At 38.1% G+C, this 14,516-nt stretch overlaps 2 protein-coding genes across 2 annotated transcripts; both read left to right on the top strand.

The window, feature by feature from the left end:
• Positions 1-6,039: 6,039 nt before the first annotated feature.
• On the top strand, positions 6,040-7,703 carry LOC137601877 (zymogen granule membrane protein 16-like). The gene is made up of 6 exons (XM_068324332.1): positions 6,040-6,123; positions 6,258-6,333; positions 6,468-6,594; positions 6,957-7,056; positions 7,212-7,301; positions 7,384-7,703. Exons 2-6 carry the CDS (start codon positions 6,270-6,272, stop codon positions 7,528-7,530), a joined length of 528 nt encoding a protein of 175 aa, XP_068180433.1. The 5' UTR covers positions 6,040-6,123; positions 6,258-6,269; the 3' UTR covers positions 7,531-7,703.
• A 1,656-nt stretch (positions 7,704-9,359) lies between these two features.
• LOC137601817 (zymogen granule membrane protein 16-like) lies at positions 9,360-10,994 on the top strand. The gene is made up of 6 exons (XM_068324244.1): positions 9,360-9,436; positions 9,569-9,644; positions 9,779-9,905; positions 10,241-10,340; positions 10,496-10,585; positions 10,668-10,994. The coding sequence occupies exons 2-6, from the start codon at positions 9,581-9,583 to the stop codon at positions 10,803-10,805; spliced, it is 519 nt and encodes a 172-aa protein (XP_068180345.1). The 5' UTR covers positions 9,360-9,436; positions 9,569-9,580; the 3' UTR covers positions 10,806-10,994.
• The last annotated feature ends 3,522 nt before the right edge of the window (positions 10,995-14,516 follow it).

A 14,516-nucleotide genomic window follows, 5' to 3' on the forward strand; every position in this document is an offset into this window, starting at 1 on the left:
TGGATTTTAGGATTTTAGTGTATTTTTGGAAGAAAGGTACTTTCCTCCGACTTTGCTTAATAAAGCTGGCTGTTTTGGAATTTTATGTAGATATTCATCATAGAATGACAACTGAGCTCTATCTAGCTATCTAGTACCCACACCATCGGTCACGTGTTATGGACAGCCTCACATATGGTGGTATGAAATGTCAAAGTGCAAATTTTGATGTTCATTTACTGATAATGATCCCTATCCAGCCCAAAGCTAGGGGGCTTTAGCTCACTAACCCCAGAATTTTATTGCAAAACAAAATTCCCAGATGAAGACAAAGGCAATTATAACAATCACAACAACGTGGGCATCAACAGCATTTCTAAAAGAAACAAACTACTCTATCAAATTTGAATCCTCTTCTGACATGCCTTATTTAAATAAAGAAATTGGAAAAAAAAAAACCCTCCATGTCTCAATCTAAAAAGGATTAACGTATCTCTACATGTCTACTTGTCTATTTCCTCTTTTGACTCAGGGACTAGACAGTGGTGATACCACATCTTAGTATGTCTGTGTAGGTTCTCAGTTATCTAGGTACAGTATTTTCCACACTATAAGGCGCACCTAAAAGCCTTTAATTTTCTCAATTTCTTATAATCCAATGTGCATTATATATGAAAAAAGTTTTAAAATAGACCATTCATTGAAGATGAGTTCTCAGATGTGTTTTATAATCCAGTGCACTTTATGTATGACATTTTTTGACGGTGCGCCTTATAATCCAGTGCTCCTTTTAGTGTGGAAAATACTGTAATGGTTAACCAAAGCTGTTTAAATCAATCCACTGGACTTTAAGAAAGTTTCTTGAAGATGTTTCTCCTCTGATCCACGAGGTTACTTCAGTTCTGGTGCATTTCTGAATTTAATAAAATTAATAATAGTATAGATTTTGCCCCATATACCGACTTTAAAAAACAAACAAGAAATGCTTTCTTATGAAGGACGGATGTGAACTAAAAGCAGACCAAACAGTTCAAGTCTTCAACTTTCCTTCCAATTATTGTTTCTCTTCCTACTAAGGCTGATGGAAAATGTAATGATAATCCTTCTATTAATAGAATCTGGCTGCCTGCCACTAGATCCACATTCAGTACAGGTGCGCTGATTTAAACATTGGAATTTTTTTGACAATGAAAATTACCCTTTTGGAAATTAGCCAAAGCATAGCACACACATCAAGTCTGTCTTCCACCCCCTCATGGCAGCATGATTGATCTGAAAGTCAAAAAAAAACCCAACAAGTTTTTGATCACATTTTTTGATTAGTGTATCCTGGATACTATTTTTGGATATTACACAACAGTGTGGCAGTGGGGTTTGTTAGGGGCTCAGTGATTGGCCAAGAAGAGACTAATGCCAGGGAGATACAGCAACATTATGATACGTGTTGTGCTTTATGACAGGTGTTGCTCTCAGGATACTGCTGGCTTTAGAAAGAGTCTGGTTCAATCGTATAACAGGAAATGAAAAGGATGGAATTAAATCTAATAATCCTTTTGTGATACTAAACCTCCAGCACAAAGGAATCACGTAGGTGATTTTTGGTTATCTTGAAATGAGGAAATGTTCTTCACAAAAACATTGATCACATGGGAAGAGGCGTCATGGAATCTCAATACTGATCATAGAAAAACAAATGATAACAAAACAGTATGCCTGATACATTTTCATCACAATGATATCAGTAACTGGCGGAGGTGGTGCTGTGGGCAGCGCTGTCGCCTCCGAGCAAGAAGGTTCAGGGTTCAATCCCCTCTTTGCGGAGTTTGCATGTTGTCCAGACTTCTGCCACCTTCAAAAACATGCAGCTTAGGTGAGCGTGCGAGTGGTTGTTTGTGTTTCACGTGCCTCTAGGGTGTGCCCCACCCCTCGCCCACAGATAGGCTGCACTAGACCTGAGACCTGCAAGGTGAAAATGTGACTGAAGATGAGATGATTGCGGTTGTCTCAGATCAAGAAAATGGATTGATATAATTAACTTGTCTTTCCAACATCATCTGTACCATTTTATCTGGATTTTCTACTATTTTTCTATTTAACTCATATTCCAATTTTTGTAATTTAGTAATGTTTTTCAGTCTGTAAAAATAAAACAAATAAAAAAGTAAAATACTTTTCTGGGCGGCCCGATGGCCCGGTTCGAGTCCCAGTCTGTGTGAGTTTGCATCCATTCATTCATCTATCCTGTTTCACAAAAAGGCAAAACACCATACCTGCTCATGCTCACATCTGAGGACAATTTAGTGTGGATAGATTCTACGGCAGCTACAAAGAATCAGATCTTGGTTGTCTTTGACGTGTTCGATTTCCGGCGGCACGGTGGTGTAGTGGGTAGCGCTGTCGCCGCACAGCAAGGTGGGTCCGGGTTCAAGTCTCGCTCTGCGAGGAGTTTACATGTTCTTCCCGTGTCTGCTTGGGTTCTCTCCGGGTCCTCCGGTTTCCTCCCACCTCCAAAAACATGCACTTCAGGCAAATTGGCTGGATTCAGCTTGCCCGTAGCTATGTGTGTGTGTCTGTGCATCCTTGTTTGTCTGCATGTGGCTGTGGGGTGCACTTGCGTCGCTCCCGGAGTGTCCCCTGCCTCACGCCCCCAGTCGGCTGGGATAGGCCGAGTAAGCAGGTAATGACGCTGAATGAAAATTATTCTGGTTTGTCCTCTCTTTTATTTCCTTGTCTACCCTGAGACTATAAAAGTCTCCACTCTGAATGCAGGTGTGGGGTGTGTTGGTTTGGATTCTGGTAGGTCGTATTTTCATCTGTCCTCTGCTTGAGGACAGGTGACGAACATGTAAACTCCGCACAGAGCAAGACTTGAACCCGGAACCACCTTGCTGTGCGGCGACAGCGCTACCGACTGCACTACCGTCTACAGGATACCACATGTTCCCTGAACAAAACCTGTAGTGGTTCAGACACACACACACACACACACTGGTGACACTCATCTTTGTGTATTATACTTTATATAAATTAATTTTCACGGACACCACAGCTCGACAGAGAGGTAACACCAATTCTGTATCTGATGAAATGTGAAATACAGTCCTTTCTACTCCAGAGTTTTGCCAAATAGTACATGCTAGTAAGAATTTACTCCTTCCTATTTTTGTCCATTTCGTCTATCATTTAATTTTTTGTTTTCCTTTCTCAACACACTGCTATGCAAGCAGCAGATACCAGTAGATAGCATGCCAGGAGAACTACAGAAGACAGACAGTAGCTGCGGGAGATGACAGTTCAGCCCCGAAAAGTTTTTAGGCCCGATCTTATCTCTATTTAATTCCAATAAACATGTGCCATAAGAGTCTCATTTACAGTTTACTGAAACTCAATCTTGAAGGACTTTCCGGCGGACACGAGTTCGAATCCCGTGTGTGTGTGTGCATAGTTGTATGTCTTTGTGTGTGGCTCCGTGGTGCACTGGCGTCGTGCCCGGAGTGTCCCCCCCCCCCCCCCCCGCTGAGATAGGCTCCGGCTCCCCGTTACCCGCTGCGGGTCATATATATTTCACTCCATCTCATTTTGTCCATTTCCTCTGTCATTTTCATATTTTTTTTCATTTCTCAACACACTGCTGTGCAACCAGTAGATAGCATGGCTGGAGAACTACACAAGACACACAGTAGTTGAGGGAGATGAAACTTCAGCATTGAAAAGTCTGCAGTCAAATTAATACCTCCAGACAAACTGCAGATACAATAAACAGGAATATATATATATATATACACACACATATATATATATATATATATATATATATATATATATATATACATATACACATATATATATATATAAAAGTATAATTTTCAGTATACAGTATTTTTCATTACCCACGCTGAAGTGAAGCAACACATGAATGAACAGTCATTTATACATTTTGTCCCTGGTGTGTACTTCACTTTACTGTAATTCTGTATTCCTCTAATAAAATACCCTCTAGTGCCTGATTATAAATCTATAATGGTATGCAAATTAATTTGGCTAATATTCACCCAATATTTATGTTCATGTCACATGTATTCAAACATTGTGTAAATTTACTTGTGCTCAAGCAACTTGATGAAAAACAAGACAATGTACAATGCAAAGGCTCAAATGTGAAATTCTTTTTGCTTTTGATCTAATGTAAAGCTGCACATTTGTATTTCGTTCATTTTTTTCAGTGGTTTGTTTATATATGTGACAAATTAAAGGTCATCCTTGATTCTGCTTCTCCAAAATACCTTGTTTGTTTTTTTGATATACAGTGTGCCCTCATTCTTTGCAGTTAATGCGTTCCAGAAACCACACGCGATTAAGAATTTCCCCGATAGAGTGACAAACCACTTATCTTATTTTTTACAGTAATTTAAACATTTATGAACCCTCCCCATACTGATATTAAACCACCTTCTATCTGTATTACCTTTTCCCACACTCTTATCGACTGTTTAAAGCACTTTTGTGTCTCACGTAAGTCCAAGACTCAAGGAACCTAGCGCACTTCCGGATGCTGTCAGCCAATAAAATGCGCGTACGGTATCACGTGACTGCCTACCAAAACTCCCGATGAGGTGAAGTTGCGAGCGTTGATGAGCGAATGCACGAGGGCGCACTGTATTATAAAATCTGTGTCTGGAGTTAATACAGGACAGATCTCTAATTCTCGCCATTCCCTGAACAACAACCGTCATTGGTCCTTTTATCTCGATGGAGAGGTGTACCATCAAAACATGAGACAATTTGTGGCATGAACAAAGTTTACTAAAGCAGTTCAGTAGTTACAAAGTTGGTAAGGATATAGTGGTGGGCTCTTCAACATGTACGGCAACAGAACACTAAAGAGGAACGCCAAATGTTCATTGACTGTGATCTTTATCAGTCTACCTCAGCCCAACGTTTATCAGTTGTTATCTGTGTGCCGTGTGTTTTTGTGTTTAGTTATGTGACAAACAAGGAAATAAATCTTGTGCTATCTAGGTTTGTGCAAGCAAACACCTTTGTATTCATTTCTATTGTTGAAATGGAAACTACATCGGAAAAAAAATCATGTGCCCCAGTCTGCTGTGTTTTGCAGCTGTTTGCTGATTGTAAAGACCAGCTTCAAGAGTGCTCGTGTAGAAATGTGGACATCCAACCAGCGTTTAGCAGATGTGCTGCTCATTGGTTGATTCAGTTAACAGAGAAGGCTATATATGAATATCAGAGTCTGTATTAGCTGCAGGGGCATCCTAGACATGAATGCAAGCGTCAGAGTTATAACTACCACCTCTTTTTGACAGGAGATGCTGATTATTTGAATCTTTGTTTTTTTAATGATCTACATTGAGTTTAGCCTCATTGTTGCACTACAGCTTGTAAAACTCGAGTCAAAAAAAATGTATAGGCCAAAAAACATCTTTGACCACCCTTACACAAAAATGTTTTATTCTTAGTCATTACTGTTACATGTAGCGTGTTACTGTGTAAATTCTTTTTTATCTCATGACAACTTAAATTTGCGTGTGCGCATGTGTGTATTGCACATAAATACGTCTGAGCTGAAACCCTTCTTTTTCTGATGGACAAAGATATCGCATGGCTAAAAAGGATTTTCATTTGGAATGTATTTAGAGTTTATATTTAGAGTTTATACACAGGTAAATGACACTAAACATTTGCAATAAGGCTGCATTTAAACTGCAGACATATCGGATACCAATCAGATTTCCTTCCATGTCCAATTTTTAGGGCTGACTGTTCACATTGTTTTTAGCAAGTGCCCAAATGTGATCTGGCTCTGTTCAGACTGGGCCTCATTATCAGCCGATCCTTTCTCAGAAGTGAACTGTTTGCATTTTTAAATGTCAGTACAAACAAAAGCTTCAAAAAATCATGTCCACTTCCTTCATCATCTTGAATTTACCAGAATTACAAAAAAAAAAGATAGCAGCAGGCGTGGTACTGAATGTTGTGAGAAACAGCATGGAGGAATGTCGGGAGGCAAATGAGGAAGAAAGAAGGTGTGGACATGCATATACCTTATAAAAAGGTGGTATTTCAGTCTGTCCACTAATCAAGACTCAAGCTGGTCTCAGGAAATCCTGCAAGCGACTGTGAGTTGAGGTGAGTTTCTGCATCTATAAAGAAAAATTGTGACAGTGTGTTGTTGTATCGGGGGAACATTACAGAGCTGTTTATCATTAGGACTAAATGATCAAGTTAGTAACGATGCTTAATGACTTTGTTTCTGATTGTAGTGTTGACTCTGAATGACTTCAAAAATGTATTCTTTCCTGGTCTTCACGGTGCTCTTTGTTGGCTGCCTGTCAAAACGTAAGAAGTTTATCAATTTATTTTAAAAACACCTAGCATGCATTCAGGTCTTCATAGATTAAAGTTGAAGGCAAGATGATTCCTGGGATGGTAGCTCACCCATGTCCTTCATATTATGTGTTTGACCTCTCCAGCTCTTTACATCTATAACTCCTTCTCTGAATCTGTTGGGTCTGGGAATGGAGAATCATATGCAACAAGTGGAGAAGGAAGGATCACAGCGATCAGGGTCTGGGAGGCGCCTCACGCATACGTTACTGGGTGAGTCTCTCATCTCATCTCATCTCATCTCATCTTGTTTATGAGTTACTTAGGGCCTGTTTGACAGTGTAGACACAGGTTGCTGCTCTACTCAATTAGTAGCTCTTGCTTCAGAAAAAATAGCTGGAACATATGTTTGATTATGTCCAATGTATAATTAAATATTTCTGCTTATTGCCTCAAATAGTTCGATTTTTAATCACTGCTGTCTTAGATTTGTCCTAATGTAGGATTGTTTTCACATGATTTATTTGGTCTAATGTTTCTTCTCTGATCATTCATCATTGATTTAATGTCCTCATGTCCTGGTAGACCTTCCTTTGCTCACAAGTGTTTCCTCTCTTTTTTGTGTTTCCTTATAGTTTCCAGCTCAGTTTCAATCACATCTGGGATGAAGTTATAGGTTACAAAACTCACTTTGAAACTGAAATGAAGCTATTTGAGAATGAGGTCATCACACAGGTCAGGAAAATCAATAAATGCTAAAATACTCTTGTTTTTTAATTAATACACAACATGCAAATGCTTCATTATACAGTAAATCAGTCTGTATTTGATTGGACAAAACACAGTTTCTGTCTGTGAAGAATCTACATTAATATTCTCTTATAATCCAGGTTTCTGGCAAATACCAATCCACTGTTATTTATCAGCTGATATTTGTAACCTCACGGGGACGCTTCCTGATAGTCGGCCAGCCAAATAAGGTATTAATGGTTTGAATGATTCCTGCAAATTGCACAATTTTTACTTATGGACATATATAACATTTTGCTATTTGTGTTACAGATATCATTTAATATGTACCCTGAATTCAGCGATGGGGAGCTGGTGAAGTTGAGTGGGCATCGACAGTACAATAGAATTACTGCCATCGCAGCTCACTGGGGGACGGCCGTCTTGAAGCAAATTGACGACATTAAAGAGCATATTTAATAAATGACACCTATGCAGTATATACTCACTAAAAATAATGAATCAGCTTAAATAAAAATTCAAGAATTTGCACATCTTTAGCAACAAATCTCTGTTGGATCCTATTTAGCCAACGGGAAAATGCTAATTTTAATGATTGGAGAAATCTGCATAATAAACTTTCTGAACTATTATTTGATGCAGCATATTTTTGTGTTCAAGTTCATTCCACATCATCTTATTAAAATTAAGCAAATGAAAAAGAAAACATGCAAAAATACAGTATTCAAAAAACATATCAACCTACATAAAAAACATGAAATCAACTAAATAATAATCATCAATCACCCATCCATCCATACATACATACATATAGTACATACATACATCCCTTTGACACGCCCAAACCTGGCTAAATTCGTTTTTTTTCAGAAGCACTTGTTTTAATTGATTAACTGGGGACCATATACAGAAAAAAAAATTGTAGGGTTGGTCCTCTATTAGATTTACCATGAATAAAATCAGTCAAGTGTAGGGAAATTATTCCTGATAATTCTATATTCTTGAATAAAAAAGAAAAAAGCCTACATCACAACTTTTCATTGAAGGATTTTCCTTAACTTCGTTGCAAAAGGGTTAACAGCACATTCTCAAAATAACAAATGGGTTCTAAGACAGGATAAAGAGCCCCCGCACAGTCCTGTATAAAGAGGGATTATAACACAACAAGGGGGTAAATTTAAGTTATGTAAATAAGTTATTGCTGGTATGGTTAACACCTTAAGTAAAATGTGTTACAAAATAAACTTTGACTAACATTAATAAGTACTGTATTTGGGCTTGTCAACATATGAATGAGTAATATATGTTTGACTCACATATGATGGGAGCAGTGATGCTCCCATTCGTTCCAACTACACCTACAGTCAGTCTGGTGTGACCAATTCGCCAATTCAAGTTGCCTATTTTTTCGGAGGTGGAAGGAAGCCGAGCAGCTGGAGATGCAGGGGGAACATTCAAACTGCACAGAAAGATCCCAGTAGGTATCAAACTTGTAGTGATGTCTAAAAGAGGATTTGTGAGGCTTTAAACCCTTTTTAACAACTGTGTTGAAAATTGGTTTATTACTCAAAGTTTCATTCACTGAGCACGTGTTTTTACTAATTTTAGCCTCATTGTGCGCTAGCTTGTAAAACTCACATCACAAATTATTCTTATGTTGAAAAGTTTGCAGGGCTAAAATTACTATGAACTGATGACGACATCTTTGGATGCCTTTACACAAAAGAAAGTTTTATTCTTAGTTATTACTCTTGCATGTAGTGTGTTACTGTGTAAATTTTTTTAATCTCATGACAACTGTAAAAAACTAAATTTGTGTGGACATGTACGTGCAAAATATACTAAAAAACTTGAAAAAGGAAACATTTTACAGCAACCTTTCATTAGTGAACACAACTAAACTGTGTTGCTCATGAATACGTAAGAGCTGAAGCCCTTCTTTTTCTGCCGGACAAAGATATTGCATGGCAAAGAAGGATTAGGAATATATTCAGAGTTTCTACACAGTTTAATGCCACTAAACATGTACAATAAGAGTCTCATTTGCACAGTTTCTTGAAACTTAATCTTCAAGGACTTTCCCTTCTCATAATTGAACTGTATGCCATTTTAGAATGCCAAGACAAACACAAACTTCAAAATTATATCCACTTCCGTCGTCATTGGGAAATTACCAGAACAGTGAAACATTTAGCCAAAAAAAAGACAGCAGCAGGTGTGGTACTGACTGACGTCAGATGTAGGAATGTTGGGAGGCAAATGAGGAAGAAGGAAGGTGTATATAAAGGTGGTAATTCAGTCAGTCCACTAATCAAGACTCAAGCTGGTCTCAGGAAATCCTGTCTGCAGGTGACTGTGAGTTGAGGTGAGTTTCTGCATCTATAAAGAAAAATTGTGAGTTTGTTGTTGTATCGGGGGAACATTACAGAGCTGTTGATAATTAGGACTAAATGATCAAGTTAGTAATGATGATTAATGACTTTGTTTCTGATTGTAGTGTTGACTCTGAATGACTTCAAAAATGTATTCTTTCCTGGTCTTCACGGTGCTCTTTGTTGGCTGCCTGTCAAAACGTAAGAAGTTTATTAATTTATTTTAAAAACACCTAGCATGCATTCAGGTCTTCATAGATTAAAGTTGAAGGCAAGATGATTCCTGGGATGGTAGCTCACCCATGTCCTTCATATTATGTGTTTGACCTCTCCAGCTCTTTACATCTATAACTCCTTCTCTGAATCTGTTGGGTCTGGGAATGGAGAATCATATGCAACAAGTGGAGAAGGAAGGATCACAGCGATCAGGGTCTGGGAGGCGCCTCACTCGTACATTACTGGGTGAGTCTCTCATCTCATCTCATCTCATCTTGTTTATGAGTTACTTAGAGTCTGTTTGAATCAGACAGTATAGACATGAGTTGCTGCTATCTATTCAATTAGTAGCTCTTGCTTCAGAAAAAATAGCTGGAACATATGTTTGATTATGTCCAATGGATAATAAAATGTTACTGCTTATTGCCTTAAATTGTTAGATTTGTTAGGATTGTTTTCACATGATTTATTTGGTCTAATTTTTCTTCTCTGATCATTCATCATTGATTTGGTGTCTTCGTGTCCTGGTAGACCTTCCTTTGCTCACAAGTGTTTCCTCTCTTTTTTGTGTTTCCTTATAGTTTCCAGCTCAGTTTCAATCACATCTGGGATGAAGTTATAGGCTACAAAACTCACTTTGAAACTGAAATGAAGCTATTTGAGAATGAGGTCATCACACAGGTCAGGAAAATCAATAAATGCTAAAATACTCTTGTTTTTTAATTAATACACAACATGCAAATGTTTCATTATACAGTAAATCAGTCTGTATTTGGTGGGACAAAATTAATTTCTTGTCTGTGAAGAATCTACATTAATATTCTCTTATAATCCAGGTTTCTGGCAAATACCAATCCACTATTATTTATCAGCTGATATTTGTAACCTCACGGGGACGCTTCCTGATAGTCGGCCAGCCAAATAAGGTATTAATGGTTTGAATGATTCCTGCAAATTGCACAATTTTTACTTATGGCCATATATAACATTTTGCTATTTGTGTTGCAGATATCATTTAATATGTACCCTGAATTCAGCGATGGGGAGCTGGTGAAGTTGAGTGGGCATCAACAGTACAATAGAATTACTGCCATCGCAGCTCACTGGGGGACAGCTCTCCTGAGGGAAATTGATGACATTAAATAGCATTTTTAAAAATGACCTACCTATACTCATTAAAACAAATTAATCAACTTGAATAAAACTTTAATGAAGTATTTGCACATCTTTAGCAACAAATAACTGTTTGATCTAATGCATACATATATACAGTATACAAATTGTTGCATATTTTATGATTAGAGAAATCTGTATAATAAACTTTCTGAACTATTATTTGATGCAGCACATATTTGTATTCAAGATCATTCCTCATCATCTTATTGAAATTAAGAAAATAAAAAAGAAAACATGCAAAAATATCAAAACAAATACACTGTATCAACATATAAAAACAACTAAATAGTAATCATTACTCATCCATCCATTCATCCATACATACATAGATACAGTACATACATACATCCCTTTCACGCACCCAAACCTGTCCAAAATGCCGGCTTTTTTCAGAAGCACTTGTTTTTTGTAATGATTAATTGAGGGTAATATACAGAAAGATATATATGAAGGGTTGGTCCACTCTTAGATGTAATGTGAATAAAATCAATCAAATGTAGGTAATTATGCCTTATAACTCTATATGGTTGAATAAAAAAAAGAAAATAACATCCATCACAACTTTCTATTAAAAGTTTTTTCTTCATCTTTTTTTTTTGCAAAAGGGTTAACAGCACATACTCAAAATAGCATATTTGTTCTTAGACAGGATGAAGAATGCCTCCTTCACAGTCCTGCATAAAGAGGACAAGAGGGTAAATTTAATGAATATGATATTGCTGGTATTACAAACACCTGAAGTAAAAGCCGTGGTGCTGTGCTTTGTACTTAAGGAAGGCAGGTCTGGTGTCAGTTTAGTGGTTAAGATGCAAAGTCCATCACAGAGATTGCTGTCATCCATTTTGATTCTCAATCTGCTTTTGTGCAGAGTTAATAGAGAAAAGGTTTACTCACAAATATGTTGACACTCGTCATTCTTTTTGTTTGTCATCACGTCCGAGGGAACATGTTTTTTTCCAGTCTCTCGTAGAAGTCAGTTGGGGACAAAATTTGATGATGCTACGCCTTCAGAGCATCATCACGCTGCATCTCGATAAGTTCTAATTGTTTACTATCTTCCACTTCTTTTATATCCCGTTGTTGTTCCCTTTAGACATCTTAGATAAAGCAGCTCCTGTGTAATGCAAAATGTTTTTTCTACTCCTTGCAGAAAAATGAATACCTGTGCAGTGTCTGCCCTGTCGTCATGCAATCCAATACAAAAAGTATAAGCTTTATGTGACACTTGGTGGTTTAAGTTAGCAGTCGACTCTAGTATTTGTGAAACAGCTGTGTTTAATTTCTGCAATTGTCATAGTCATAATCAACTTTACTGTCAAATGTGCCATATATGCACGACACACAGCACAGATGAAACTAGAACCAAGGCAGTCAGAGACTGCAACATCCCACACTTACCCTGACCTACTTTCAGGGTAGGTCAGGGTACCCTGAAAGTAGTACCTGACTAGTGCATAGACTAGCATATATAGAGAAGGCGAGTGTGAGTAAGACCATAGATCAAAGCTAGTGCATAGGGGTCTTATTCACACTGGCCTTCTCCCTCGTCTTATCCTGTTCCTGAGTGTACATTAGTTGGAATTTGACCATGACCTACTTTTCTCAAGGTCAAGGTCATCATCTCACTTTCACCCCCTTTGCTGCTCGAGTAATGTGTTTGCTTCATCTTTCTATCTGCAACGGTTTTAAAGATATTTGGTGGATGAACAAATGAACAAACACACAAACACTGACAATTATAATACGTCACTGATTTGAAGCGGGATGTAATTACAGTCCTCTCAGACCCACAGGCAGTGACATACTGTACTCACATGACAATGTTTTCCTGTTAGAACTGATGCCATGAAGAATGTCATAATCATTTTATTTTTTTATTCAAACTGGAATATATACACACTTCAATTATTTTTTTCTTTTTAATTTATCAACACAATTCAATCATCACACTCCTGGTCATGTGTGATGATTGAACTCCACCAGATTTCGATATTACACGAAATGCCAACAGAACATAGGACAATTTGCCACGAACCCCACGAAGCGTCATCTGCTCATCACTGCATACAGTAGAAAACACGATGCCTCGCAAATAGTGCCGTTACAGAGATCTCTGTCGAGCAAATGGATTATGCCTAAATGAGTGTGTAATCTCACTAGTCATTATTTGCATCACAACAGTGCAAACCTGTAGTGATGTCCAAATGAGGATTTGTGAGGCTTTGAATCCTTTTTGACAATTGTGTTCAAAATGGGTCTATTACTGGAAGCATCATTCATTTACATTCATTGAGAACGTGGACGTCCTCTGCTGGCAAGGTGGCTGTACTGCAGCCACACAACGGTCGATGACCCCAGAAAGCAGCACTTTGTGGTTTCTTGTTTTGTATACGTTTTTGAGTAAAACCGAATATAATTTAATTTAATTTAATTTAATATAATAATTCTTGCTCAGTGGCGCACTGGCATCGTGCCCAGAGTGTCCCCCGCCTTACGCCCTATGCCAGCTGGGATAGGCTCCATCTCCCCATGACACATTACAGCGGACACAGTGGTAGGAAATGGATGGATGGATGGTAATTCTTGCTTGCTCTACTGTAGAAATCGATTCATGATTATTGATTCTTGCATGTTTCAATAAAGCAATAAGAGATGTAAATTATAACATGTTCATGCATATACAGTATATGTAATATAAATTTAGAGGTATGTATTTGTGTCCATGATTTACATAAGAGGATTAGGGCCAATGGAAAAAACAAGGTCTATATTCTGAGATAAAAGTCAGAATTCTGACTTTAATCTCAGAACTGACTTGGTTTCCATCCTTTTTTGTTCGAGTACATTTATATTCTTAAACAATCCGAATGCTAATCAAATTGACATTGACCTGATAAGTTGTTTCATCCATTTGAACACATCTGGGACCCGCCAGAGTTTCAAATCCCCACCCACTGATCCGAATCACTAAACTGGTTCACCTGGTGAATGAACCAGTTGACTGGTTCAAACGTTATCAGTCATGTGGCTTTTCCATGTCTGAAGCAGGCCTTGGAGCAGTGGTTCAGGAAAACAAAAACCATACCGCATCTGGGGCGTGGTTTGAAGTGCTGTTTCAAAGGCCAACACTACTCACTGCTCCAGCGTACCCGCTGCAAATTCAGTCAATAATATTTTTCAGAGGCAAAGGGTTGTTCCATTTCCTGATGGCTTTTGCTTAACCACGGTGTCCATATTACCACGGTGTCTGTTCTCTGCTGTCTTTCTTCCAGCTCTTACATCTAAGTACCAATGGTAATTCACATGCAATCAGAAATCTACAGTGGTAGCTCCATATGTCCAGCATGGCAATGTAGAAGAACAGCAATCCCAGGCACATCTGTGCATCAACACACACAACTTCACCTCATTGTGGATTTTGTGTAGGTAGTCACGTGATACAGTACGTACATTCTATTGGCTGATGGCATCCAGAAGTGTGCTACATTACTTCTGTTTTATTTATTTCAGAGTCTGGAAGGCGTTTTACTTTGAAAAATTACCCGATTCTCTGCTACATCCATCTATGTCAGTGGTCCCCAACCACCAGGTCGCGACCCGGTACTTGATCGCGGCACATTAAATACCGGGCGGCACAGAAGGTTTGACTTTCTTTATTTTTAATTGACACCAGACTAAAGA

The sequence above is a fragment of the Antennarius striatus genome, chromosome 9 (assembly GCF_040054535.1).
Source record: "Antennarius striatus isolate MH-2024 chromosome 9, ASM4005453v1, whole genome shotgun sequence".
NCBI classification, from domain to species: domain Eukaryota; kingdom Metazoa; phylum Chordata; class Actinopteri; order Lophiiformes; family Antennariidae; genus Antennarius; species Antennarius striatus.

Excerpts from the sequence above, each read along its gene's own strand:
- LOC137601877 (XM_068324332.1), top strand. The coding sequence starts at position 6,270 with ATGACTTCAAAAATGTATTCTTTCCTGGTCTTCACGGTGCTCTTTGTT. Across the intron at positions 6,334-6,467 it reads TGTTGGCTGCCTGTCAAAAC|CTCTTTACATCTATAACTCC; the intron begins GTAAGAAGTTTA and ends TGACCTCTCCAG. Across the intron at positions 7,302-7,383 it reads TAGTCGGCCAGCCAAATAAG|ATATCATTTAATATGTACCC; the intron begins GTATTAATGGTT and ends TTTGTGTTACAG.
- LOC137601817 (XM_068324244.1), top strand. The coding sequence starts at position 9,581 with ATGACTTCAAAAATGTATTCTTTCCTGGTCTTCACGGTGCTCTTTGTT. Across the intron at positions 10,341-10,495 it reads AGAATGAGGTCATCACACAG|GTTTCTGGCAAATACCAATC; the intron begins GTCAGGAAAATC and ends CTTATAATCCAG. Across the intron at positions 10,586-10,667 it reads TAGTCGGCCAGCCAAATAAG|ATATCATTTAATATGTACCC; the intron begins GTATTAATGGTT and ends TTTGTGTTGCAG.